This window comes from Bos indicus x Bos taurus, chromosome 17 (assembly GCF_003369695.1).
Source record: "Bos indicus x Bos taurus breed Angus x Brahman F1 hybrid chromosome 17, Bos_hybrid_MaternalHap_v2.0, whole genome shotgun sequence".
In the NCBI taxonomy this organism is placed as follows: domain Eukaryota; kingdom Metazoa; phylum Chordata; class Mammalia; order Artiodactyla; family Bovidae; genus Bos; species Bos indicus x Bos taurus.
In genome coordinates this window covers 58,193,633-58,221,244 of record NC_040092.1, presented here as the reverse complement: position 1 = coordinate 58,221,244, position 27,612 = coordinate 58,193,633, and the positions used below count along the sequence as shown (strand labels likewise).

At 38.9% G+C, this 27,612-nt stretch overlaps 1 protein-coding gene across 10 annotated transcripts in view; it reads right to left on the bottom strand.

The window, feature by feature from the left end:
* GAB1 (GRB2 associated binding protein 1) overlaps nt 1-27,612 on the bottom strand; it is a 128,015-nt gene that overhangs the window by 5,084 nt on the left and 95,319 nt on the right. For 3 of the 10 annotated variants that reach the window (XM_027567418.1, XM_027567422.1, XM_027567423.1), the window contains exons 3-10: nt 20,006-20,231; nt 19,579-19,659; nt 15,188-15,789; nt 13,662-13,747; nt 13,167-13,470; nt 4,184-4,273; nt 2,398-2,491; nt 1,022-1,145 (exon numbers count right to left, since the gene is read on the bottom strand). In XM_027567418.1, the coding sequence (XP_027423219.1) occupies nt 1,022-1,145; nt 2,398-2,491; nt 4,184-4,273; nt 13,167-13,470; nt 13,662-13,747; nt 15,188-15,789; nt 19,579-19,659; nt 20,006-20,231 (1,607 nt within the window). The remainder of the gene's footprint in view (nt 1-1,021; nt 1,146-2,397; nt 2,492-4,183; nt 4,274-13,166; nt 13,471-13,661; nt 13,748-15,187; nt 15,790-19,578; nt 19,660-20,005; nt 20,232-27,612) is intronic. The other 7 variants (XM_027567421.1, XM_027567427.1, XM_027567428.1 and 4 more) reach the window with 3 other exon arrangements.

Below are 27,612 nucleotides of genomic sequence, written 5' to 3'. Positions count from 1 at the left end.
ATATAGTCTAATAATTAATAGAACTGGAATTTTTTTCATCCTTAAGTATTGTTAAAATCTATGTGCCGACAAAAAAGTCTGTTTGCTCTCTAATCTCAGCCGGGAACAGCCTGTGTCTGCCTTCTAGTTTTTAACACAGTGTTTTCCCAAAAGAGTTTAGAAAAACCCTAAGATTCTAGGAGTTATTGTGAAGTGTTCTGTGAAATAAAGGAAAAAAAAAAATATTTGGGACTTCCCTGGTGGTCCAGTGGTTAAGACTGCACTTCCACTGCAGGGAGCAAGCGTTTGGTTCCTTAGTCAGGGAACTAAGACCCCGCATGCCCTGTGTCATGGCCAAAAAAAAGTAAAACATAGTAGTGCTTTGTTTTTCTAAAATTCTTGAAAAAAATATATACAAATATTAAACATATTTTTGTTACTGTTACACACAATATATATGTCTTTAGAAATGATGTACCATAACTTGAATTTCAGGTGCTTAATTCAGTGAATTTCATAACTTAATTTTCAACCCTTAATGAACATTAAGGGTTCATTTCATGAATGCTTGATTTTAGACCTTTGTGTAAATGAATACATAAAGCACCCTGAGCACCCTGATGTGAGTCTGGAGAAATGCGTTATAAAATGCTTCCAGTATAAAGCATTTTCTTGAATGGTTTCAAACATCAAGTACATATGAAAAGAAATATAACTGAAAAACTTATCATTTTTATCTAACTTATATCTACTTTATAGATGTAGTATTACACTCTGACTCTATATTGGTTTTAGACTTTATGATCTGCTTTTCAAAAGCATTTTTAAAACTCTCCTTAACTTCTTATTCAAATTCCTCATTCTCTAGTATGGAATTAATTAAAATATATTACAGAGCAAAAAAAAAAAAAAGTTGTCCTTTTTCCTGAAGTAAATAAAGAAAGGTGGATGGGTAACATGTATGAACTGGAAGAAAGGTTGAGCGCGAACGACTCAGAAGGGCTGCTGAGGAAGAGAGATGTTAGGAGAAGACGCTACTTACGGAGTCTTCACTGGATAGGTTGGGGTTCATGGGAACGTAATTCTCTTCACTGTCATGCGAGTCGCTGCTTGAAGTTGTGCTGTGCACAGAATCCGGCCGGGGAGACAGGGGGAACCTGGAGGAGCTGACGGCAGAGAGGGTCGTCACAAACACACAGCCTGACCCAGGTTTCTCAGCTCGCTTCCACAGCAAGAATAAGAGAGAGGGCATACTCTTCCCGGAAGTATTGAAGCTTGTAACCATTTACTACACATATTTATTACAGTACACTTTATTGCAGATGTTCAAACACACATCTAGTATTTATAGCTATTTGTAAACAGATATTAAAAAAAAACATATTAAAAAAAAACTTTGAAAGGTTACTTTCCATTTATAGTTATTACAAAATATTGGCTATATTCTCCATGTTGTACAACACATTCTTGAGCCTATGCTACACCCAGTAGTTTGAACCTCCTACTCCCCTTTCCCTGTTGCTATCCCCTACCCTGCGGTAACCACTGGTTTATTCTCCACATCTGCAAGTCTGCTTCTGTAAAGGGATGCTGTGCTTCGCTTCAGCCATGTCCGACTCTTTGCGACCCTCTGGACTGTGGCTCCTCTGTCCATGGGATTCTCTAGGGCAAGAATACTGGAGTGGGTTGCCATGCCCTCCTCCAAGGGATCTTCCCAACTCAGGGATTGAACTCATATCTCCCCATAAAGGGATGTTTCTGGGCATTTAATAGCCTTGTGCAGAGCAAAAGAAAAAGAAAAAAAAGTATTGCTAGTGATATGGGGGATAAATAGAAAGTCACAGCTTTAAAAAGATTTAAGAATTCCTATTTTTAAAAAAACTTGTTCATACATATAAAATATGAACACATCAACACAGGTTTGTAACTGTGTACATTCTTTTTATTTCCACATATATATTTAAATGAATCTTTATTAAATAATCCTCACAAGAAACTATCATAGTTTCCAGATCAGTAGTTCTCAGAAATTTCTAGCCTCATGAACCTTTCACACTCTTAAAAAATTGAGAACCCCAAGGAACTTTTGTTTATAGGGTGTTATTTATTGATATTCACCATGTTACAAGTAATAGAAAAAAAATTAAACACAAGCATACACAAAAGCATACTCTATTTAGCTGTCACAACGGTATCACCCAATATTAGCCACCTCTGGAAAACTTCAGTGTACACTCATGAGAGAAGGAGAGTGGAAAAGCAAATGACATCTTGATATATTAATGAAAATAGTTTTGACTTCACAGAAACCCAAAAGTGGGGGGGGGGGGTTCCCCAGACCATCCTTTGGGAACCACTGTTTTAGGTACTTTCCATTACAAAGAACAATTGAGCTATGAATTTTATACAAAGACTTACTCTCGAGCAAAACTCCTAGTGATGGGAGATCTAACTGGGGCTTGTAATTCTTCCCATTCTGGCAAAGGTTTTATTTCTAAAGGTGCTGGCTTGACTGAAACAAGAGAGAGAAAATGAGATTTTAGTACACAGAAATTTGGAAAACATGACCTTCTGTCTATACCTCTACTATAGCCAGAGTACACCTAGAGCTGGCTAGTTTTCACATGAAAAGAAGCTCACAGATGTTATGTGATTTCTCCAAGGTTACACAGCTAAAACATTAGTGACAGAAGCTAAATTAGATAATTTCCTGACTGTTTACTGAAAGTCTAAATAAAGCTCTATTATTACATGTTGGTTCTTAATTGAAGTAAATATTTTATGACTATAAACTTAATGAGAACAAGAAAGAGTAATGTGGCACAATTCCTTCATAGTTATTTGATTTATAATTTTCATTATTTCCTTATTTTATTTTTCCTACTAATGTTATATCGTCAAACACAGAGGTTTAATTTTCTATGTAAAAATGTTCTTCATTATCCACACTGAAGTATGAGCTGTGCAACTTTACATACAAAATGATGTTTCGAAAGCAATAAACACAACACTTTGCTAAAACCAAAAACTGAAAAAGGAATCAATGATTAAAGTTTTGAAATTAATTTGAAATTAAGTCTGGAAGCAAATAAAACAAAGCAATAATTACATCTTTATACTCAAACTCAGATCTGAGAAAGGCCGTAAAATTAAACAACTACCTCAAATTTTTAGCTTCCTTTAACCAACAATGTCCTCTATTAAGTAAAAATAAATGCTAATATTCTTATTAGCTTTATTTGTAAGAGGTCTTCACTAACTTACCCCATTATTGCAATCAATTACTGCAAGAATTAACTACTCTGCTAGTATATACCACAGAGCTCTTTGCCCTCAAAGTAAGATTCAGATTCCAGGAATTCAGAAAAAGAACTATAACAATATTATCTGTTAATATTCATTATAATTTAGGAGACTATTTAAACATAATTAGGTAAACATTTTATAGTTAAGATTTCATTTTTTTCTCAGTATCCCTCCTCCAGCCTTTGTCCATATGTATGTACTTTGAAATGCCAAGTTATAATTACCTTCAAACTATAAAATAGGTAGCCATTTTACAGGATCATGTAGATTTAATGAGGCTTATGCCACAGCATTCTTGTCAACTCAAATACAAAAAAATTCAATGTGCTTTTCTGAAGGCTACATTGGTTTCAGTTCGAGTTAAAATAATTTTGTTCATCTGTGCTCTTAAGATGGACATGTACAGAATACTGTGCTTACTGAAAGCATTTCTTTCACTCTGATGTTTCACTTTTTTAAAGCCCAAAGACAAATAGCAGTTTAGCTGTCAAATTCTAAGTAATGGCATAAAATAGTGAATCCATGGAAATGATTGTATATTGTCTCAGAACAGAATATATACATTATACATAAATACAGGAGGCGGTTGGAACTCACTAGCAGTTCACAAGCTTAAAGAAATCACTGTACTGATGTCTAAAAGGTTAAAAGAATAATGCGAAAGGACAAGACTGAACATCATACATGATCAAATATTTAACATGCTGCTGTTAATGGCATAACAAATAGACTCATTGTATATTATGGGAAGCATTCACTTTAGAAAGTATATGCTGGTAAGTTTTATTTCCAACAGTAATAGAATTTAAGACTCTTTTTTACTTTTAAAGGAAAAAAAAAATCACAGAATAAATAAATTCCCAACACCCCATCCAGCATGCGGTGCTAAAGTACATACCCTTTCTTCTTGTAGCAAAGTCACCTATGGTTTGTGAATCAGTTCGCTCTAAACCATGGGGTTTGGGTCTTAAAATTTTAGGACTTTGACCTAATTGGTAAAAAGAAGACTCTCTTAATATAATGTTATTTTTTTAATTGGAAAAAAAAATGGATTCTGTAAAAAAGCAACAGAGCCCTGAGCAGAAACATTACATCTCAAAAGCATCAGCAAAGTTTGTTTGTGCAGACTATTTCAGTCTTGCTACTGCATATCATTCATGCTTAAAACCACAGGAACCAGAAAGTTGCATGCAACAATGTCATAAGCAAAATGTTATAAAAGATGGTAGGGTTTTAGTGACATAACCACCTAGTTAGTTGTTATCTTTATTTGGAGGAATGGAGGAAAAATATGTGCCATGTTAGTTTTTCTTCTAACATGTCTTTGAAAACTGGATTGAAGAAAAAAATGATAAAACCGCACAGTGAGGCAGCAAGTACATCTTTTCTTTGAAGTCTGGTGTCTCATACGAAAATACCAAGGCCTACTTTCTTAATTTGATGGAAGTGTTCTAAAAACCTTTAGCTGACTACTCCCCCATCTCCTGAAAGCACCCTTCTAGAGAAGCAACGCTATAATGTCTGCAAATCCAAAGTCAAAATCAAGACCAGCCTTCCTTTCTCCTGGATACTCAGTGGCTCCCTGGGATGCCATTTTGTAAGGATTAGATGTCTAGATTCCGGAACTGCTGATTACCTGATTTAATGTGAGAATTGTTTTTTTTGGCTTTTTAGTCACGCAGCTTGCAGTTCCCCAACCAGGGACTGAATCTACACCCTTGGTGGCGAGGGCACACAGTCCTAACCACTGGATCACCAGCAAATTCCCAAGTTTTAATTTGAGAATTGGTGAGCATAAATTCAGTCGCTATCTCCCTGCCCCCGCCCCCCCCCCCTCCATTTAATTTCTGCCATGTACAAGTGCTGCTGAAAAGCCTTGTGAAAAGTACAGGCTTACCACCCAGCAAGTGGGCTCATGCTTTTCCCACTGAAATTCAGCCTGGAGATGCTGGGGTAGCAATGTCATTTCAATCAGGATTTAAACTACTTTATTCTCAATGACACCAAATTCTCTTTTTTTCTTGGCATTTACAAAACTGAGTTGACATTTATTATATTAGATGGCAAAATTAGTTTGCTGATTCAACACTGATAGCTAGCACCTCACTGACCGAAATCTACAAATTTTTGAAAATATGATTTTCTAGCTTATAAAACAGGAAAATTCCCTAATTCACAGGTACTCTCAAAGGTACTCTTTAGTTGTCTTCATAGAAGAATACTTTATTAAGTGAATTTTTTTTTACAGAGCATTTATAAAATTTACATGTATTTTCTACTCCATGCAACAATTCAGGTTGATTTTAAGACAAATGTCTAAAGGTGAAAATGTCCTGAATTGAACCTAGTCACTTAGGCATTTTGGTAGCTTCATTTCTTTGTATTTCTATTGCCTGGCTCAATCTGACATTTACATTCCAGACAGAAATCCAAGTGTTAGTCTCTCAGTCATCTCCCACTCTTTGTGACCTCATGGACTCTAGCCTGCCAGGGTCCTCTGTCCATGGGATTTTCCAGGCAAGAATCCTGCAGTGGGTTGCCATTCCCTTCTCCAGGGGATCTTCTTCCCAACTCAGGAATTAAACCCTCATCTCCTGCATTGGCAGGCAGACTGAAATGAAAATGAAAGTGATACTCAAATGATGGCTCAATATGATTGGGTTCATTCAGGTTCTGAACCTTCTGACCAACCCAATACTTATGAGGAGAGAAAGGAGAAAAATCCAAAGTATATGTACTCTCCTCTCTGCCTGCAGGCAAACATTTATTTGAATGTTTCTCTGATTACTTAAGTAAAAATAAAGAGTAAGAAATAAGAATACTAAAGTAAAGGCAAAAGAATGAACCAACTTTGAGGATACACTATTCTCAAATTCTGAGGGTTAACAATGACTCATCTGAGCCTCAGCCTTTAAATCCAAGGCAATCAGAAGTGGGCTTTAGCTAGATTAGTTTTGAACAAAGAAAGTGAACTGACACATTTTGTTTAGCAAACAGTACTGACTACTGGTGAAATCCCCATTGCACCATTTCTAATCTAACCCTTATAGATTAGAACAATCTCATCCAGGATTGTCAATCTCTGGATCGTGTGATCGGCCCCCTCATTGGTAACACAAATTGGTAAATCTTAACTTCTGATTCAGATCTACTCCAGGATCCTTATTTGCATATTGACAAGGCCACCCCCACATGGAGGTTCTGCAGGCTTTCACACTACATGTTCAAAAATGGAATTTAGCTTCTCCAACCCAGCATGCATCTGCTTTGCTTCCTCTCTCTTCACTTGCTGAGGCAGATCTCTTAGGAGTTACTATAGATTTCACTTTCTCTCTAATCTCCCTATATCAATTTTAATTTCTATTTACAGTGACGATAGTTTGTTTTCATGCAGCCAAGAAAATGACAAAATCTGAAGTCTGAAGCTCTTCCTTCCATTTTTAATGTGCACTTTATTTACTTACCTGGTTTGTTTTTCAGAAAATGATGAACTCACATCGTATGGCTAAATAACCTCCATCTATACTTCAAGTGCCCTCCAAGCTTGTAAAAAAAAATCATTCTAGGTCCCTGACTGGAGGCAGCAATGAGAACCACAAAAAGGACTTTTGTTAATGCCTTTCTGTCTGATCATCTCTAAAGTAAGGCTTCTAGAACCCTGGGTATTGAAAACCTGGCAAAGCACTCTTTAAAGAAGACACTGAAGCAGCAGTATGATTGTATAACATTGTACATTAAAAAAATACCATTTCCCCCCTATCATAGCCTTAAATCTTAGAATCAACTTTCTAGAGGCTAATCTGAGTATGTTACTTGCCTCCCTAAAACCTTTCAGTTGCATTCTCAGAATAAAGCCCGAACTCATTAGCATGGACTATTAGAGCCCCCAGGAGCCAGCACCTGCCAGGCCTTTGGCATTCCTTCCTGCATTCTTAACTTCCTCCCTCCCACCCAAGCCAGTCCTATGTTCCCCCTGGTACGCTGCTGATTCTAACTAGAAGATCATCTATCATCATTTAATTGCCATTCGTCCTCTCAGACTTTCCTCGGAGGAGGGAGCTAACAGTGCCAAGAGCTTACCTCAACCACAGTGCCTTTCTGTGCTAATTATGATAATGTGTTTACTCTTCTACCTCCTCCAGTAAACTGGGGGCTTCTAAATTACCCTTTCTTCCTTCCGCTTTAAGACCTCAGACCTATCGGAAGGTATAGTCTGTCATTGGGAGACCCTTCAATCTGTTTTGATGAACTGTTGATCTCTTAAAGCTTAATCTGATAGTGGAGTTTAATCTGATCAATGTTATAATTTTGTGTTTGTCTTGGAAGAGGAAAAAAACAAAAACAACTGAATGTTGTTTTATAAGTGGATCATTCCAAATATGGTCAAGGCAGTCAGTCATACGAGGTGTCAAGATTCAAAGAAGCAAATGCAATACTTTTTGAAAAGTCCACACACGATTAAGTATTATTTTATTTTAAATTGCTTTTTATTAATTTTTTTTTTCATTGCACCACAGGGTATGCAGGATATTAGTTCCCCAACCAGGGATCAAACCTGTGTCCCTTGCATTGGGAGCAAGGAGTCTTCACCACTGGACTCCCAGAGAAAACTCAAGTATTATTTTTACTTACCTAGATTCAACTCAAAGTGGAAAATTTATTTTCTCTATCATTATAGGTTTAACTTAGCCTGTTTACTCATCTGAAGTTTCAAAGATGATGCTACTATTTCCAGTAGGCATCTCAAAAACCAAGAAAGAAGAAAAATAATTCATAATATTATTAGTCTCTGTTAATTCCAAGAAGTAACCAAGGTAGCACACTGAAAAACTTTTACACTTGTTTGAATGGTCTTATACAAAGGGGACTATAATTGTGGTAATTATACTGGAGAGCATTAGTTGCTCAGTTGTGTCCAACTTTTTTGGGACCCCATAAACTGTAGCCTGCCAGGCTTCTCTGTCCATGGGATTTCCCAGGCAAGAATACTGGAGTGGGTTGCCATTTCCTCCTCCAGAGGATCTTCCCAACCCAGAGATCGATCTTGGGGCTCCTGCATTGCAGATGGAGATGCATTTACCTGCTGAGGCATCATAATGGAAGGTCAGGAAAAGGAAAAAAAGCCCAAAGGCAGAGGCTGTGCTGTAAATATGCCCTCTATACTCATGTCCTCTAAACTGTAACCATCAATCCACAAACCTGACTTGAGTCAAACCTTAATACTTGCTTATATTTACTGGTGTCATTCATTTATCCATCTTTCAAATATGTATTATAGTACAAACACCATCCTTAAAAAAGCATGTTAATTTTTAACAACATTCAAAAAACTTCTTTAGAAGCTCCCTTGAAAAAAATATTATCTAAGATACCACTGTGCCAAAAGGATCTACCTAGGGAAGCTGCTCAATACGTCTTCTGGGTGCTTCCTACACCAAAGTGAAGATCCAGCCAGACATGAAGATACTTTAACCAAACTTATGTCCAGAAACACCAGAAATAACCTCACACCACTTTTGTGAAAAACCAGTACAACTAGTGGTCAGAACTACTGTAGAAAGCCACAAATGGGCAAAGCCAAACGAAACAAAATAAAAAGACAGCATATCTGAGGCTTGAACAGCTGCTATTAATATATCATGTCAGAACGAGACTGAATGAGCCTAGTGAAGTGCAGGGATGAAAGCTGGTAGGTTTATGTAAGGACTTATTTTAAGAGAAATCACAATATTTCACAGCAATTTCCCCAACTTTACAAAATTGCTTTTCCATTAAAATACGAAAGTTCCAATTGAAGCAATCAAAACAGAATTTGTCCTGCATTTCCAATGACTCCTCTGCTTTCCTAATATTTAATACAATACATGTAAATGATGATTTTCTCCTCTATTAATACATAAGGCATGGCTCAGAAAAACTATTGTTGTGACAGAAATAGTATGGGTGAAAATATAGCTACTACAGTTGGGTGATGGATAAAGGATCCATGAAAATACATTAAATGTAAGTGTTTAAAACACGTATGTATTTCTGCAGCTTCAATTACTCGGAAGTATTTGAAAACTTCATCTGTTAACTACAGATGAGTTAATTACAGCAGCTGCCATCTGTAATTGGGGATATAAACAAGACTAGGATGTCACTCACCCAGTGTAGGCCCTTCCCAAAAACACAATCACAGAAACTGGTTATATTGGGTGTTGAATTGGTTATATTGAGTTTTGAAACTAAGGAAGCTGTATTTTATAGAGCTAGGTTTGCTTATTATGAGGTTTAGTTAATAAGAGATACTAGAATAACGATTGAGTCATATATCTGATGTCACAAAATCTGAAACGAAAACAGACTCATGAGATACTGTACACAGTGAGAAAAATTTCAGGACAGTTTTATAGGTTAAGTTTTTGTTTTTAAATGTATGCCAATTAACTTAAAAAAAAAAGTATTTTAAAGTCTTTATTGAATTTGGTACAATATTGCTTCTGTTTTGATTCTTTTTTAGTCCTGAGGCATATGAAATCTTAGTTTCCCAACCAGGGATTGAACCCACACTCCCGCGTTGGAAAGTGAGGTCTTAACCACTGGACCAAGGAAATCTCTACAGTTTAAGATTTTAAGGATAAACTTTTCTCTAAGATCTGAATATTAAAACGTTTTTCTCAAATAGCTATAACTTTCTAAAAAGTGAGTTGATAACGTGTGCCCTGCAGGATTAAATACTTTCCCATGCTTCCTCTCATATATTAATTTTCAAAAGTAGAGCAGTGCTACAGAACAGCAAAACACAGTTTTTTTTTTCTATTTGCATGCAGTATTTCCAGGTAGTACTAGTGGTAAAGAACCCTCCTGCCAATGCACGACAGTTTTCCTGGATGGGGAGATCCCCTGGAGGAGGGCATGGCAATCCACTCCAATATTCTTGCCTGGACAATCCCATGGACAGAGGAGCCTGGCAGACTACAGTCCATGGGGTCTCAGAGTCAGAGATGACCAAAGCAACTCAGCACAGCATGTGCACATTTACTAACTATCATGGAAACTTTTTGAGGTAAGCAAGGTAGATTTGTTATCCCCATTTTACAGATGAGGAAACCAAGTCCCTGAGGGCCAAGGGACTTGACCAAGGCTCACAGCTGGGGACTGATGGAACTGGTACCCAAAAAACACTTCTTATTTTTTTTAAATTACTATGACTTTAGTAACCTCTTTATTGTTTTGCTAAACCTGTTCTCCTTTTTTTCTTATTTTCTTTGTCAAAAACTATGTGGAAATTTTATTCTGGGTGCTTTTTTAGTTCATTTGGTATCTAAGCAAGGATGCCAAATCAGCCATCTGACCCATGAGCTCAGGACTGTCTTTTAATAATTCAGCTTATTTGTTTTTCCTGCTGTGCCATGTAACTTGTGGGCTCTTAGTTACCCTACCAGAGATTGAACTCAGGCCTTCAACAGTGAAAGCACAGTGTACTAACCACAGGGCCACAAGGGAAGTCCCTCAGCTCATTTTTTAAAGACGAAACAGAATCTTTAAAAGTAACTAAGGAATCTACTTTGTTCTGTTCTATAGTAGAGTCACCATAGGTTGGGTCAGAGGACTAGGATAATCTCTCATGTACTAGAACATAATAGTACTTTCACTACATACATAGGGAGGTATAATTATGCATACATGTAATACATATGATGTATAGTACACATGCCATATCATTATGCTCTGTACATAAAGTAATATACACCATAATGCATGCAGGGTCCATGAACTCTGTCAGACCTAGATGATACTAAAAGCGTATGTTTTTACGTATGTTTCACTATGATCCTGCAACTTTTCCATATCAATAGGAATCTTTTCTGTGTTGTGCTTACCACATGGAACCATGAACCATGAAATACACTGGGAATTTTCAAGCTGTGCTCTCCTGAGCCAGAAGGGAGCAAAGCCCGAAGGACTAATGGCTCTGTCCCTCACCCAAACTACTCCACCTCCATAGTTATGTAGGGACCTCAGCATATAAAACCGTTCCATCTGGTGTCAAAAGCTAGCGATCTGCTGCTCATGTGCAATAATTTAGAGGAAAACAAGAAAAGAATCGGTTGAGCGTTAAAATGAGGATCTCTGATTTCAGAGTTCAATAACACTTCCATCTTAATCCTTCCACTATCTGCAGGCGCAATTACAAATCTATCCATGCCCAAACATATGTTTGTTGTAGGCAAAGAATAAAATGACTAGTGATGTCTAAATAGATTTTAAAGCAAATGAAGACCAAGAGAAACAAGAAGAGAAGTTATCACATAAAAAGCCTGGGACGCTCACGCCCTTTCTAAACCAGCCAGCCCCGATCATGGCCCTGCTGCCAGGGCCGTGTGGATGGCCAGGGGTGTGGCACACGACCGACGGACTGACCAGCTGTCTGATCGAAGATGGGCACTTGACCCAAAGGCGGCCTGCACGTGGGCTGGCCTCCAAATCCATAGTGTGGACAGACAAATGAGACCCATCCGACGGTGGCTGAGCAAGCTGGTAAGTCAATAATGAACAAGGCAATTTGCAGGGGACGTGGAAGCTGTGAGGGCCCATAAAAAGCAGCCACGGGGCAGCAACAAAGAAAACGGGAAAGAAGGGAAGAATGTGAGGGAGAAGCAAGGAGGATCAAAGACCTTCCAGAGGACAGAAATGCAGGGAAGGCAGGACAAAGCGACAGCCGCCGAGCACTGTCTCAGCTGCCACTCACTTTCTCTGTTCATTTTCTTAACAGCAGAACAAAATAAAGCTCATTCTCTTGAAGATATATCGCACTCTCAGTCTCTATTTCCCACACCGGGAACTTAACTAGAATAACTATTAAAGATCCAAGGCCAGGTTAATGAGAAGTTTACACAAACATTAACATGCTTTTAAAAAATCTACATACAGCATATGAGACTTTTCAAATGTGCTGGATGCCCCAGAGATGGTGCCCCGCATCCCACCACCAACATACTAACTTATTTGGTTGCCAAGATTAAATCACACCAGCAGCATGCTGGTTTTAACCACTTGAATCCAAAATTTAAAAACATGGGTATATATGACCATTTTGGCTGAAAAGTTTCTTTTACATCGAGTTCTTGACAAACCATGCCACCTTAGAATTTAATGTTACTTAAGAAGCCCAGGACAAAAGAATAGAAGAGAAGCATTTGCTTATACCCCAGCCAAGGCAGAATCATTTTTCAGAAGTTGTTATACGAACAGAATACAAAGAGTATACAAGCAACCTTGCTGTTCTTAAAGAATGACGTCAAGTGCACTAATAATCTCAAGTCTGCTTTGATATCAAATACTCTGGAGAAGAGGTTACCAAAGGGAAGAAAAGACCATATTTAGCTTGTAAAAGTGTGTGGTATGGTCTGCAATATTCTGTTCTGTTGTTTCAAATAATTAAATTAGCTAGTACAGCTTAGAAATCAAAAGATAATATAAGTAGAACCCCCAACTTTGGACTTCTTTTGATAATCAGAATAGTTTCCTCTAGGAGCTATGTTAATTTCACAAGTTCACAAAGGGCTGCCGCCAGGCAATGGTTAATTACTCCATTTGGATGGAGCAAGGGCATTTCAGTTTTTCCTAACTATCTGACGCTGCTTGCCAATCCTGGTGAATGTTTTAGTTTGTAACCTCTGCTCTAGAGATAGGAGACTTAAAATCATACAGCATCAACATAGGACATAACAATTATTATTCTCTAAAAAGGAATACCACTAAAACAAGTGGATGACTAAGGTAATGTGAAATACTTTTGAATTACTAGTCCTGATTCCGTTTTGGATTTAATGACAGTTAAATGCGGATCTAAACTGGCGACCCCTGCTCCTTTTGCCATGCCATACTCTCCTTACCTTTTCTGTCTGGTTTGAGGTTTCGATCCACAGGGGGTGGTTCACAGTCTGCAACAGGAACTGGCCTTCTGGGAGGGGTCTTGGGGCTGGACCTGAAGCCCATATGAGCGGGAGGAGGCACTTGCATTCCAAATGAAGAAAAGTCAAATGTCCCTGGAGTCATTGGAACATAATTTGCTTCCTGAATTGGTTCTGTGAAACTGCTGGAATGTTGTCGTGGTGGAGAGTTGGGATTCATGGGCACGTAATTTTCATCCAGTTCTTCACTTGATACACTTCCCGCTGTCAATATGTTTTTGATTTTCTAAAACACACAGGCATTTCTTTTAATAAGCAAGAACTGTTGTCAAACGGGAAAACATATTTGTAAGTCATGCCTATTCATGTGGATCTGAAGGGACTTTTATTTCAGGATCTCATTTAGTCTCCAGGCCCTACGTGTAAAGGTTTGGACAATGAAATACAATTGATGATGCCAAGGTCAATTATACTTACAAAATGGTTGTGGAAGCCTTCGAGTGAACTAGATCTATCACTTGGAAATGTTCGTGGAGTATCATAGCAGTCTTGAGAACTAGCATCTGAAACAGAGAACAAACTATCAATTTTCTCCCCATCTCTGCCAGTTCTCAGGGTAAGCAGGCATGACCTTCTCTCTCTCTTTTCAGGTATTCATGCTTCACACACATAAATTTTAAAGAGGATGCTCACAAAGAAAAATATCTTGAATTGAAACATAAAATAACTAGAAAATGCAGACACTTACAGGCTAACCAGTACTGGTATTTGATTATAGCACTGAGACAGGTTATCTAAAGATGGAAAAAGAAATACTTCTACTTCCTCATCTTTTGTACCCTTGGGTCCAACTGACACCTCACTAACTTATAACTACCTCAAGATACATTACAGCCACTTCGAGGACTAAGTTAGAAATTGGTACTGAATGGCTAGACAAGTATTGGTACAAGCACCATTCACAACACATCAGATCTTCATCTTCTTTAAAACAACTGGATAACTCTATCATGAAATCCAAAAGTGTCAGCAGCACATAGTTTTTAGGGTCTGTGCCTTTTAAACTTTTTTTTTTTTTTAATTTTCAGATCTCTAAGAACCTCAAAATCTAACTGAGATTCAACGGTACAGAAATTGGTAAAATGACTAGGGGTAAGGGGAGGGAAGATTATTAACAGCTTTAAAAATAAATAAAACCAAATAAAAAGCAGAATGACTTGATTGGAACTGAGTACCAACTGGCAGACACAGTGTAAAAACTGTTATCTGGGAAGGAAACCAACAGAGCCCTGAGTACCACCTGGTAGACACAGTGTAAAAACTGTTGATAAGGGAAGGAAGGAAACAAAGCCAAACAGATGTAACACAGCAGTGGCCGTACCAGGACACAAATACAGGAAAGGGCATGACCCGGCAAGGCTTTGTGGCTGGTCCATTTCCTGTTCCTCTGCCCCACGGGTCTGCTCACCCAGGATACAGAGAAAGGGAGAAAGAGGGCTGCAGGCTTCCTGAAGCCTAAAATATTACTAAGGCCATACTTCTTCAGGGATGTAAAACTCCTCCTCTTCTTCCCTTACAGCAAAACACGCATAGAGGCACATGCCGAACACACAAACATACTTTCCAGTATTTACTGAGACTCTGACACCTTTGGTATCTCAGTAGATACCTGCAGCGCTGAAGGAAAAAGGGACTGTCTTTTAACATCACACTTTGCTTCCAAGAACAAAAAGAGGTTTTGGGGACTTCTCTGGTGGTCCAGTGATTAAGGCTCCCGGCTTCCAGTGCCTGGGTCACAGGTTCGACCCCTGGTGGGGGAACTAAGATCCCACCTGCCACAAAGTGCAGCAAAAAAAATTAAAAAATAAATAAGTAAAACAAATAAAACATCTTGGGGGGAAAAACACAAAACCAAACAAAAACTGCAGGAGAAAATGTTAAAAAAAAAAAAAGAGATTTTCTACCATTAACCTCTAACCCGGCAGAAGCCAATGGGTGCTGACCTTTTCGCAATTTGTTCAGATCCACAGTGGAAATTGTATTGCTACGTGAGGGCGGCAGCCCGGCTGTTGGGATACAGTAACTGCTGTCAGTGTCCGAGGCCGTGCGTGTGATGCTACACGTGTCCACAGGAGATCGGTCATGAGCCGGATGCGGTTTCGGTGGCCGAGGTGGAGGAATATCTGGAATAGTGTCTAGCTTTGACGTCTGCCCCAAGGTGCCTTCTGGAAATGTTCGTGGAATCTGGTAAGTATTACCAGGTGTTGGAGGAATGTCATAACTAATAGATACATGCCTCATTTGAGGCTCCACGCTCGAGGTCCCAGACGGGGTGTTAAAAACATACAGTTCTCCATCTGCTTCGGTACTCGATGGAGACACCTTTGGTAAAACGTCGTGGGAGTAACTGCGGGGCAGGTTGTAAAGGCTGGAGTCTACGGAGAGGGATGCAGCGCGAGACGGTGGAGAGTCGTACATCATGTGCTGCTGGAAAAAGCCGTTCACTCCATGTTTGCTCTGGGAGGAAGCGGGGTTTTTATGAGAAGGGACGTTATCATTGCAGTCGGTTTCCGAAGAGGTGGATTTTGCAGAATCAGCGTGTGTTCTAAATAAAAATGGTTAATGACAGAAGAGAAAACACGGTGAAGACCTAGGACTACATTTTAGTTAATATACTTCTAGCTTAGCAATCAAAATCCATGGCTTTTTCTCATTCGATTTTTTGGTGTGTGTGATCCATCCAATTGGAAGCACGAATGTTCCTGAGTTTTTTACGATTATGCACCAGATAACAATACCGCCACCACAAAACCAAAAGCATTCTCCCTAATTCCTTTTCTGTACCTTCCCACACCCTCAACTCCACCTATGAATTCCACACATAAAACCACAATTCCTGAAGCACTGGAATTAGAAAGGTACAAAACTCAGAGGAAGGTAAATGATTAAGACACTGGGAAAAGCATTTCCTCTGAAGAGCATGCAAAAACTTCATACCAATAGTTTATCAAGGTGATCCTTAGCTCTTTAGCTCCCCTGTGGCACTCTGTTGTCAAACCTAACGATGACCTGGTATTGAATGAATTCAGTGTGATCTACAAGGTGTCAACGCAATAGGTTCTGTGTATCTTCCTTTCTACTAATTTTCTTTAACAGATATTTAGCCAATGTCATAGGATCAAAGGATCAAAATACAAGCCATGGGGTTAGCCAATTCCAAACAATAATTCACCTTAAGAAATTTCATTAGAGTGTCTTTTATACTTTGGGCGCATTTTCAGTCTCTGTATTTTGTGGTATCACAAAATTTGGGAGTAAGTCAAAATGCTACCAATACCAGGGTGTTTGTCCTTCCTTAATGCTAAACTAGATACCTTAACTACCTGTGTGTGTTGTTCAAAGTCCTGGAGGAACTTAAACTCAGTATTTAAAAAATAGTAACTTGTGATAGTTCTTTTCAAGGGCATATCTTCCTGACATCTTGGTAACATCTGGCATGGGGTATTGCATTTATTCACTGAAATTCTCCCCTCTCGCCCAGTATCACAGGAACTTGACTGCAATATCCTGACTTTCCTTCTTCCTCACTGATTATGCCCTTGTTTCACTGATCAACCCTTTTTTCCTATATGTCCACCTGGAAGTGGCTATCAGGAAATAGTCCTCTAAGTCTTTACCGCACACACCATTAAGAAATCCTCCTTTCCTGTAACTTCATCTCTACTGAATGCTGACGACTCCCATCTTCTCACCAAACTCTGAGTCCCATATCTGCAAACAGTTCAAATTTATTTCCATTTGCTTATCCCAGAGTTCCCTTGCTCATGTGTACATCAAACTCAACTTACTTCTCAAATTGGTGGCCCCTTCTGACTTGCCTTGACAAGAAACGTCTTTATCTGAATTGTCTAAATTTGGAACCCCATCAGCTTTGATTCATTCTCTCTGATCACCACCATTGCTTGGGCACAAAGTCCTTCTTTCTACTCAAGTTATCTATTCCCCTTCTCTGTTCCCACTGTCACCACCCAAGTTCACGTCTGGGTCTCTGCTGAAATCTCCAACACTGGACCTTCCTCAGTAAACGTCTTTCCTCTAGTTTCTCCCTCTTCCAATGTGTCCATGGTACCATCCACAGGACCAAGACTGTTGGAAGGTCAATATTTTCAAAACCTGGTTTTCATGTCACTCATCTAACTCAGAGAAAATCCTGTTAAGAGTTCCTACAGTCTACGGGAACTACAAAAAGCCTACAAACTACTCTACTTGGTACTGAGGCTACTATTAATAGCCTGGTTCCAGCTTGTATGTCCAATCTTACCACCTACTGGTTCCTCAGTGGACCCCTTCACTCCTTTTTCATGACTGTCTCCTGCCACCAACTACGTATGGTTCAAAGCCTACTCCTCTTAGGAAGCGTCTCGCCCTCCATCTTGAAAACATATGCACTGTCCTTTCTAGGAATTTCTAACCCATATTCTAAAATATGCATTTCATTTAATTCAAATGTGAAGAGGAAGCTAGAGGTGCAATGAGTACTAAGTTCCCTGTCCTTGACTGGTTTAGAGTTTAATGGAGAATAAATGCAGCTAGCAAGTTACTTCCGATTCTGGGAGACATGGAGGCATACCTGGGATGCTGTGAAAACCCAGAGACATTTAATCCTGCCTGGGTGTCTGGGGGAAGGTCTCCTGGAGGAGCAGAGGTCTGAGCTCAGTCTTGCAGGACAAACATAGTTCTAAGGCAATGCTCACATCTTGCCTTCATCTGTAAGTACCTTCATGCTTTACTCTGAAACTCCGAAGGTGACTGCACCTGAGGGGGCTGTATCTTATGGCATTAGTTTGTACCTTCGTAGAGCCTAGTGAAACAGTGAGCTCATAGTGGATACTTCACAAATATTTGCACTGAACTGTCACTTTTGCAAAATACAGATACAAAATATATGAGAGTAACGATTTTGAGCATAATTTCTGTGACAATAGGAAAGCCGTGATACCAGTGAGATTGATGAAAGACACTATATAAAAGAAAATGTACTGTCACTTAGCTTTTGGCTTTTAAAAAGGCAGATACGGAAAAATAATTGTGGAGTTCCCTAAAATAAAATCTTAGTTAGTAGCATATACAACAAAGTTGCGAGTGTATAATTTTAAATTCTCACAGCAAACAAGCAAAATCAAGTTAGAATTTTATATTATTAACTTGTGATGATTTATAATTTTTTGTCTACTTTTACAGGTAAAATCCCATTATAACAAATATATAGAAACGTATCTTTGGAAGGTTTGTGAGCTTCTTCTTCTATCCCAGGGAATGGTTCTCAGAAACTAATTCATGGATCTTAACAAATTCTATATAAAAATTTTTGAACAAGGAGTTTGTATGATCCTAGGGTCCAATAACAGTCATTTCCTACATGAAAAAAAATCTTTTTTTGTTACAAAAATAATTCTGGAGTCTAATATGTTTAAAAAATATCACATTTCAATGCAATTCGCATCCTCCTTAAATAATGCAAATTAACACAAGAAATATACCCAATATTACTAGTTCTGGGAAAGATTGAGGGCAAAAGGAGAAAGGCATGACAGAGAATGAGATGGTTGGATGGCATCACTGATTCAAATGGTCATGAGTTTGAGCAAACTCAGGGAGATAGTGAGACAGGGAAGCCTGGCATGACGCAGTTCATAGGGTCGCAAAGAGTCGGACATGACTCAGCGACTGAAAAACAACAACATTACTAGGTGTCATACAGCTGTTAATGGTATCACAGGCATCCTGATCATGTTTCTGCCTCAACTCTCATGATTACTTCCAGCCATCCAGTTATCAACATCAAATGAGAAGAATAACCAAATTAAAATATAATTAGAAGAAGAGAGGGGTCTGGGAGCAGAGATAAAGATGACAGGGAGGGAATTCCTTGGTGGGCCAGTGGTGAACTTTACCTTCCAACGCAGGGAGTGCAGGTTTGATTCCTAGTTAGGGAACTAAGATCCCACATGCCGCCTAGCGGCCAAAAAACCAAAACAGAAAACAGAAACAATATCGTAACAAATTCCATAAAGACTTAAAAAACGGGGGCATTAAAAAAAAAAAAAGGTGACAGGGAAACCAAGAGCTTGGGGAAAGGTTTTATACTTTGGGTCAAGCGCTGAAACCCACATACTTCATTCTACTTAAAAATCTGTTAAGTCAAGGCATGTGGTAAGCTCTGCTTCATTGCCAGATGTGAAGATTTGAAAGTTTCAATGTTTTTAGCAATATATTTGATTTTGCCAAATTTCAGTAACATCTGATTTGTTTAATCCATAGAATTTGCTGTATTGGGATTTTACCTGTGTGATTAATTTCTCACACAGATTCAAAGCAACCACAACACACTCACTGCAATGGAATCGTTTTGCTTGCAAAATCTTCTAGCAGTAGGTATTCTTCTCCTTCTTCAGAAACAAAAGATGACCCTTGGCTGGTTTACAATCACATAAGAAATGGAGCAAGATCACCATTTATAAATCAGTGACATCTGTTAAGCAAGTAACACTGTGAGTCCGTACAAAGACTAAGACCCAGGAGACAGATTTCCAAAAAAAGCCATGAAGGCATGAGTGTTCTTTGCCAAAAAATGATCAACAATCTGTTTCTTCAATAAAATCTCCTCAATATCAGAAATCATTAGCGGAAGAACATCACCCTGAAGTGTAAGCCTAAGAGATGACCTTCTATAGATGGTTTAAGCCTTCAAATCAGGGTTAGAAAAGTTTCAAGGTGAGAGGCCTGAGTGTATGCACGCACAGGCACCACACATGGTTTACCTGGTGGGTTCAGGCTTCTTGCTTTGACAGTTGATTAGCAAGAGGTAGTCTTGAGGATCCTCCTGGATGCCAAGGGTTTCTAGGTGTGGTGGAAGGCTGATGAGCTGATAGGGAGGCGGTGCAGCAGCAGCAGAGGCACCCACCTGGGAGGATGGTGGTGCGGTGCTTATCGCCAATGGTAAATCGGCTGGTGCCTGTAAGGAGCTGCCAGGTGCTTTCACAGGATCTGCAAAACCCAAGTGTGGCCATCACTGTCCATCCCATCTTAAGGTTTCTTTAACACAGCTAATTGAAAGTTTGGGGGTAAATCGTTTACCACAGAGGACCTGGATAAACTAGGACAAGGTCAGTTAAAATTCGTGCCATGTAAATGGTAATGCTGATACAGAAAATTATTGGTTCTCATTAAAAGAGATCTGAAGACAGGGCTCTTTCTTCCAGATGCTCTTAAAACAAACAAACAAACAAACAAACAAACAAAACCCATCGTTGGGAATTCCCTGGCGGTGCTTTCACTGTTGGGGCCTGGGTTCAATCCCTGGTCAGGGAGCTAAGATTCCATACGCCGCCAAAAAAAAAAAAAAGCCACGGTTAACATTGCTTTGAAGACTCTGATTTTGAGGCTATTGGGAATGGAGATGTTAGCATAAGTAGCAGCAGATTTTTTTCCCCATGATAATCAAGTGGCAAAGCCAACCTAGTCAAGCCGGCCTTCTAAGGAGACCCACTTTATTATATGAATCTACAGGCACGTGATGCTGTATATACCAGGGCCAGCTCTTCTCCCCATGTTTATTTTGCTGTTCATTCTTTTCTTTGTACCTCTCAACTGACTAGGGAGAAATATGTCTAGTTCCAGGATTCACATTTAAGGAAACAGCTTTTCCCTCAGCTCATAGCCTTATTTTCCATTTACTGGATTTCTGTAGTACTTTCATGCAAAAGCAGTCAGCAGAGAAAGTAGTAATTTATTAAACACTTAACTGCATTCTGAGAAGACATGTGAAAATAGCTAAACTGTGTAATAAGTTATTTGAAAACAACTGGAAAGCCTAGAAAAAAAAATCTCACTGTATTCACTGACAGCTATGGAAATTATTGAGGACCCAGGAGAAAAACTCTGTTAGTCTGGTTAGCAATACAAGGCTATAAATCCAGGGGAAAAGGATAAATGCTCATATTCAAATAAACAAATCTGTTTATATTAGAACAAAAAAGGCTGGGTTGAAACTGAGATTTTTCACAATAGAACATTACCTAAAGATGCTAAAACATGGTAAGAAGACTTAAAATGTTCTACAGAATAGAATAATAGGCAGATTATTTGGTCTATCAATTCCCTAGGGAAGGGCTACACGTCTGCTCTCCTCTGAATTCTACAGAGTAAGTCCACATGCTTTTGATGAGGTCTTTATGTATTCAACATTAACATCCACATATGCACTACAGCCAGGATTAAGTAACTCATTTCAAAACTCTTCTTCCTAGGCAGAGAAGCTCATATCCTAATGGTAAAGCCTGAATAATAACATGCGAGTATTGTATCTTTCACCCCGGATAGCTCAGTTGGTAAAGAATCCGCCTGCAATGCAGGAGACCCCATTCAATTCTTGGGTTGGGAAGATCCACTGGAGAAGGGATAGACTACCCACTCCAGTATTCTTGGGCTTTCCTTGTGGCTCAGCTGGTAAAGAATCCACCTGCAATGTGGGAGACCTGGGTTCAATCCCTGGGTTGGGAAGATCCCCTGGAGAAGGGAGAATTCCATGGACTGTATAGTCCATGGGGTCACAAAAAGTCGGACATGATTGAGTGACTTTCACTTCACTTCACTGCCATTTTTGGGCTCAGTGGTAAAGAATCCACCTGCCAACGCAGGAGACGTGGGTTCAAGCCCTGGGTTGGGAAGATCCCCTGGAGAAGGAAATGGCAACCCACTTCAGTATTCTTGCCTGAGAGGAAATCTCATGGATAGAGGAGCCTGGCGGGCTACAGTCCATGGGGTCGCAATGAGTCAGACATGACTGAGTGACTTTCACTTTCAATTATGATAGGAATTCATTCATTCACTCTTTCTTATTTATGAAAGGCCAGAACAGAAGATGGTGGAAAAATAAAACATTCCAACATTTATATGAGATAATGCCATAATTTCATGAGAACTCATACGAACCTCATCATGTCTGATGTTGGTTATAAATAGTGTTTCTAACAAGCCTCATGAAATTTTTACTGCTTTGATTCTGTTACAAATATAAAGAGATTTATTCAAGGGGATTTAGAATGCCATAGATTTATCAGTGACTCAGAGGAAATCCTTGTGGAGAGTTCAACTTCAGAGAACTATGAAAAATATTTACCCTTTAGAGAGCTTAGGAAAAACACACAACATTGAGGCAAGAAAAGTAGCAGAGAGATCACAGAGTAGTTGCTGCATCCCTTGTACCCTCAAGGGTGTGTTTATAAGTCTATTTCACATACTTCTGTCTTCTGCCAGAGATTTGGTGAAATTGTACAATCCAGTTCAGCGTTTACTTCTGACCAAACAAAATCAAACCAAACAGCCAAAACATTACTTGTATCAAACAGTATGAATTCTAGTTTTCCACTGTAATTCCTAAAACAAACTTTTCCAGGTGGTTGTTTTCATAGACACACTATTCCTATAGCAGAAACTACACTGGATGGCTACATACTAAATGAACTGAGTGATTCATCTTTAGTGGGAAAACAGTCACCCAGCTAAGCAATCAGTTTTGTCTCGCCTTGTTTTTATTAACACAATGGGACTATTTCATTTTTAACCTTCCATTTCTGCCACCTGTGAATGATGCAAGCGTCTCTCAATTTTGTGGAAGGAGGATGGGGATTGTTCACAATAAGTGGCAAGAACTAGAGAGAAACTTCCATTATGTTCACTAGCAAGCTCACGGAAGAAAAGACCTTCAAATAGCCGTGAACAGCAATCCCAATAGTTCCAAAAAGCATTAATGACTTGGGACTCAGATAATGGACCATCTTCAACGTTTACTGTTTGGGATGATTTTACTCACGGTAATTTGACTATATACTCAAGTCTGCGTATTTCAATGCCAGTATGGTGGGGTCTAGATATTCTATAACAGAAGATTTCTAGCCAAAGTTAACCAACTGGTCTGAAAGAAGAACCTTCCTTTGACCTTATAAAGACATGGGATTAGCCCCCACTCGACCCTATGAGTAGTTGAGCAGACTGTGTTTATCACCTTCTGCCTCACTTGGGTTTCTGACTTACTGATTTTTCTAAGTAATACCAGTATCGTGTTTCTGGGAATCAAACATCAGCATAGGGTGTGCTTCTGTGTGTAAAATTATTTCCTGTGTCTTAATTCAGAAGGCATGAAGAGAATCATTAGCATGTAGTAAAGGCTTAATAAGCTACTGTAGCAAACTCTTAGTTGAATTTTACTTAGAAAGCTCATAAGGACTGCTAAGTCTTAACAAGTTTTCAGTGAACAGAAGTAGATTGTTCTTGAGGAGAACCACAAATAATAGATTGGGTCACAGGATGCCTACCTTAATGCACAGATTTTTTACCTTTCTGCACATTATGGTTTCTGGAACCATAATGCTCTGGAGTAAGTGTTCCTCACACAAGACGGGATGGGGTGCCCAGATAATGCCTTGAAATATTCAAAATAATATATTTTTTAACCAAACATGTGCTTAAGCCCAGGGAAGCAATGACACTCTTTCTTATTGGTAAGGGACACTCTAACTTATTGCTAAGTTACAAAACTGACATGACAAGACCCTCTGAGTTTGTAACTTACTGACACACCCTACCTGAGCAAGTGGTGCATACATGCTAAGTCACTTCAGTCGTGTCTGACTCTTAGCAACCCTGTGGACTCTAGCCCCACCAGGCTACATGGGATCCATGGGATTCTCCAGGCAAAAATACTGGAGTGGGTTGCCATGCCCTCCTCCAGGGGATCTTTCTGACCCAGGGATCAAACCCGTGTCTCTTATGTCTCCCGCATTCACAGACAGGTTCTATGAGCACCACTTGGGACACCCAAGCATGTGGTAATAAAGTAATTTACAATATATTCACACAGTGGCGGGCTACATAGGATGTAGAACTCCACATGGAACATGGGTGGATCTCACAGACTTACTACTGGAAAAACGTCAGACTCAATGGTGTTATTTGTATAAACTTCAAGCACAAGCAAAACTATAGTGAGAGAAGCAAAATAATGGTTACATTTGAACTTCTTCCTGTGTTTTTACAAGGAAGACGCATGAGAAAACATTGTCGGGGATTGGATCTGTTCCACTTCTTGGTTTGAGTGGCGGGTTTCACAGATTTCTATTTCTACATCTAGATACAGAATGGATAAATAAAACTATATTGAACTGTACACTTTAGAACTGTACTTTTCACAGTCATTAAGTTATAGCTGAGTAAAAGAATAAATAAAAGGAAATTTAAGTCCCCCAATTAAGAAGCAGTGCTTTGCAGAAACGGGAGCAGGTGCATATCCTCACACATTAGTTTCTCTACTTTTCTAAAAGGAGGACTATCAGACAATCACATTATTTTTTTTAAAGCCAGTATTATCCAGGCATTTTGAGAAAAGCAACTCAACTGATGAAGAGGCAGTTTTTTACACACGCACCTGAAATGAGACCAGGAGCCTTTGCGCCAAGCTGTGTTCAACCCTAAGGCTGAGTTTCCTGGCACTTGTTTAGCAGATTTTATAGCTTCCACCTCAGTGTAGAAACAAAAATAAAACTGCACATTTCCAAGAAAAACAAAAGAAATTAGTTTCTAAGTCTCCAGACTACTAAATAAAAGCATTCATAGGAACCACACACAGTGCAATGAGCTAGAATTGAAAAACAGATTCAGCCTGCCAGCATTCTGAGTATTCAATAATAGCAATGGTCACCTGGGGCGGCGGAAATAACATGGTAATGATATTTTGAGAGGTTCCTGGAATCAAAACACAGGTCAGATTTTTCCCCTTTCCTTTTGTTTTCAGGGGAAAATTAGTTATTCTCCTAGGGATTGGGGACAGTTATGTTCTCAGACTGTAATGCCAAGCATAGTCTACTTCTTTTCACATCTACTGAAACTAGTTACAGTGAAGAATCATTTTGTGTTATTAATTTTAAGCCAAGAGTGGGAGCAGGTTTGGCTGTCTGGAAAGGGAAGAGCCCAGGGCTCAGGGGACAGATCTAGGTAAAGACAAAAGCACCTATTATTTCGTGAGTGGGGGTGAGATCTATCTGGAAGCATGAGAGGATAAAGCAGGTAATAAAGTTAATGGAAGAACAAAGACATTTTGATATTTGCCTTGTCATATTCAACTGTATAAATGTGATCACAAAGGGTAACAGTAGTTCTCTGTAGTTTAGAATTTGATACAAATCTTTAAAGATCAGAATTTTTAAAAAGGCATCTAGCAAAGTCAGTTACTACAAATGAATAGGGGAATACAGTGGTTGGCTTTAAAGCCTTTTTGCAGTTTTGCTGCTGTGTGTCGAAAACCAAAATTGTGGAGCAAAGTAAAACTGTGTGGATCCTTGATAGGACACAATGAAGACTGCTCATCTTTCACTGATTTATTCCAAGAAACTCAAGTCTCCAACACAGCCTAGTAAGACATTTCTACTGTGGTTATTTGGGAGATGGCCAAGATGAATTTGTAAAATATCTAAACTGTAGAATTGAAAAAATAAACACAGATGAATTCAGATATAGCTCAGGATCTAAAATTGAAAAGTACTGGCAAATTGAAATTCTTAGGGACTTGCTTTAATGAACAGAAAAGTCATTTGTGATTAACATAGCTATTCTTGGTAACCAACTCAGCATATATACATCAAATTTGATTAATCATACTGAATTTGATTAATCATACATTTTCTTATGACCTCTCGCTTCATGGATACTGTGAAGATTACAAGTTCACAAATTGAGAGCTTCACTCAAGACAGATACACTTCTAATCTGTTTTATAAGGATTTGAGTTTTGCTACTGAAAGCTATCTTTCAAGTTTTGAAACTTCCCCCTCTCTATACTAGGAAGTTTATGAAGTGAAAACAGACATTGTAACCGATTTTGACTACTAATGCCACTGAAACCGTTCCATTAAGGACAAAAATTCAGCTCTCAGTACAGTATCAGTTATAGTCACAGAGCCATTTGTAACTACCTAGGCTTTTCCTGGCCCTCCTGAGACAAAATCAGCTGCTCTCTATGCTTTTAGTCCCGTTTAGCAGAGCACCTATCAACCCGCATTATATTTCCTAGTATTTGCCCCTCTACTACTAGACTGGGCTTCTGAGATGGTGCAAGTGGTAAAGGAACTGCCTCCCAATGCAGGAGACTTAAGAGTCGTGGGTTTGATCCCCTGGTTGGGAAGATCCCCTGCAGTAGGGAATGGCAACCCACTCCACACTCTTGCCTAGGAAATCCCATGGACAGAGGCGCCTGGTGGGCCACAGTCCTTGTGGTCACAAAGAGTTGGACACAACTGAAGTGATTTAGCATGCATGCACTACTGTAAACTCTATGAAGGTAAGAAGTGTATTTACACACTCTCATGGTATCACACTTTAAAATACATGTATATTTTTATATATTATATAATACATTATGTTAATTATAGATTATACTAATTATACCAACTATACTAATATAGATTATATATTAATATTTTAATATATACTGAAGTATGACATATAAATAAATATAAACATATGTATACACACACACACACATGTGTATAACTTGTGCCATGCTGTGCTAAGTCATTTCAGTTGTGTCTGACTCTGTGACCCTATGGACTGTAGCCAACTAGGCTCCTCTGTCTATGGGATTGTTTAGGCAAGAATATTTATCAACTGTAATGAATTATTCTGGGTATGAATACTCTCTCATAAGATGCTCAGTTCTCTGCCTGTAATACTTCATCTGTCTGTGTCCCTAACTAGTCACCTAATATATATTGGTTGAATGAATGCCCAAAGCCTAGCAGATCCCTGTCAAACTCAAATAATTGGGTATATTAATGAATCGGTTTTCTCAAGCAGACAAAACTTACCTACTTCCTCGAGCTGACTGCGTGGGTGTTCATCAAGTTCCCAGATGATAAGGACCATTCTAAGGTGGACAAATAAACCAGACTCTATGCCTTCACACTTGTAAAGCTAATTTGGGATACCTGAGCATTAGCCATTCTCATCTGGGGGGTGATCAACTCTAACCACCCTATGAAAGTGCTTCTAAAAAATTACACACTCATGTTCCTTGACTGAAGAATGTACTAAGAGGGCACTGAATATCCTTTGTTAACTAGGAGAAGTATAAAGAAAACAAACAGAGAGACAGAAGAACACCTACTGGAGTCTTCAGATCAGCTGAATCTGTACCAATGGAAACAGAAGTCTGACTTCATATCCCCCCAAACAAATTCTAAATTGAAAAGGAAGTAGGTTAAAGAACAACATCGGCACAAAGACTATACAAATACTTGAATTATTTTAGCTGAAAAGCCATTATACAGTGCAACACATGTGGTGTCTAAATAAATCATTATCATTACTGACTGGC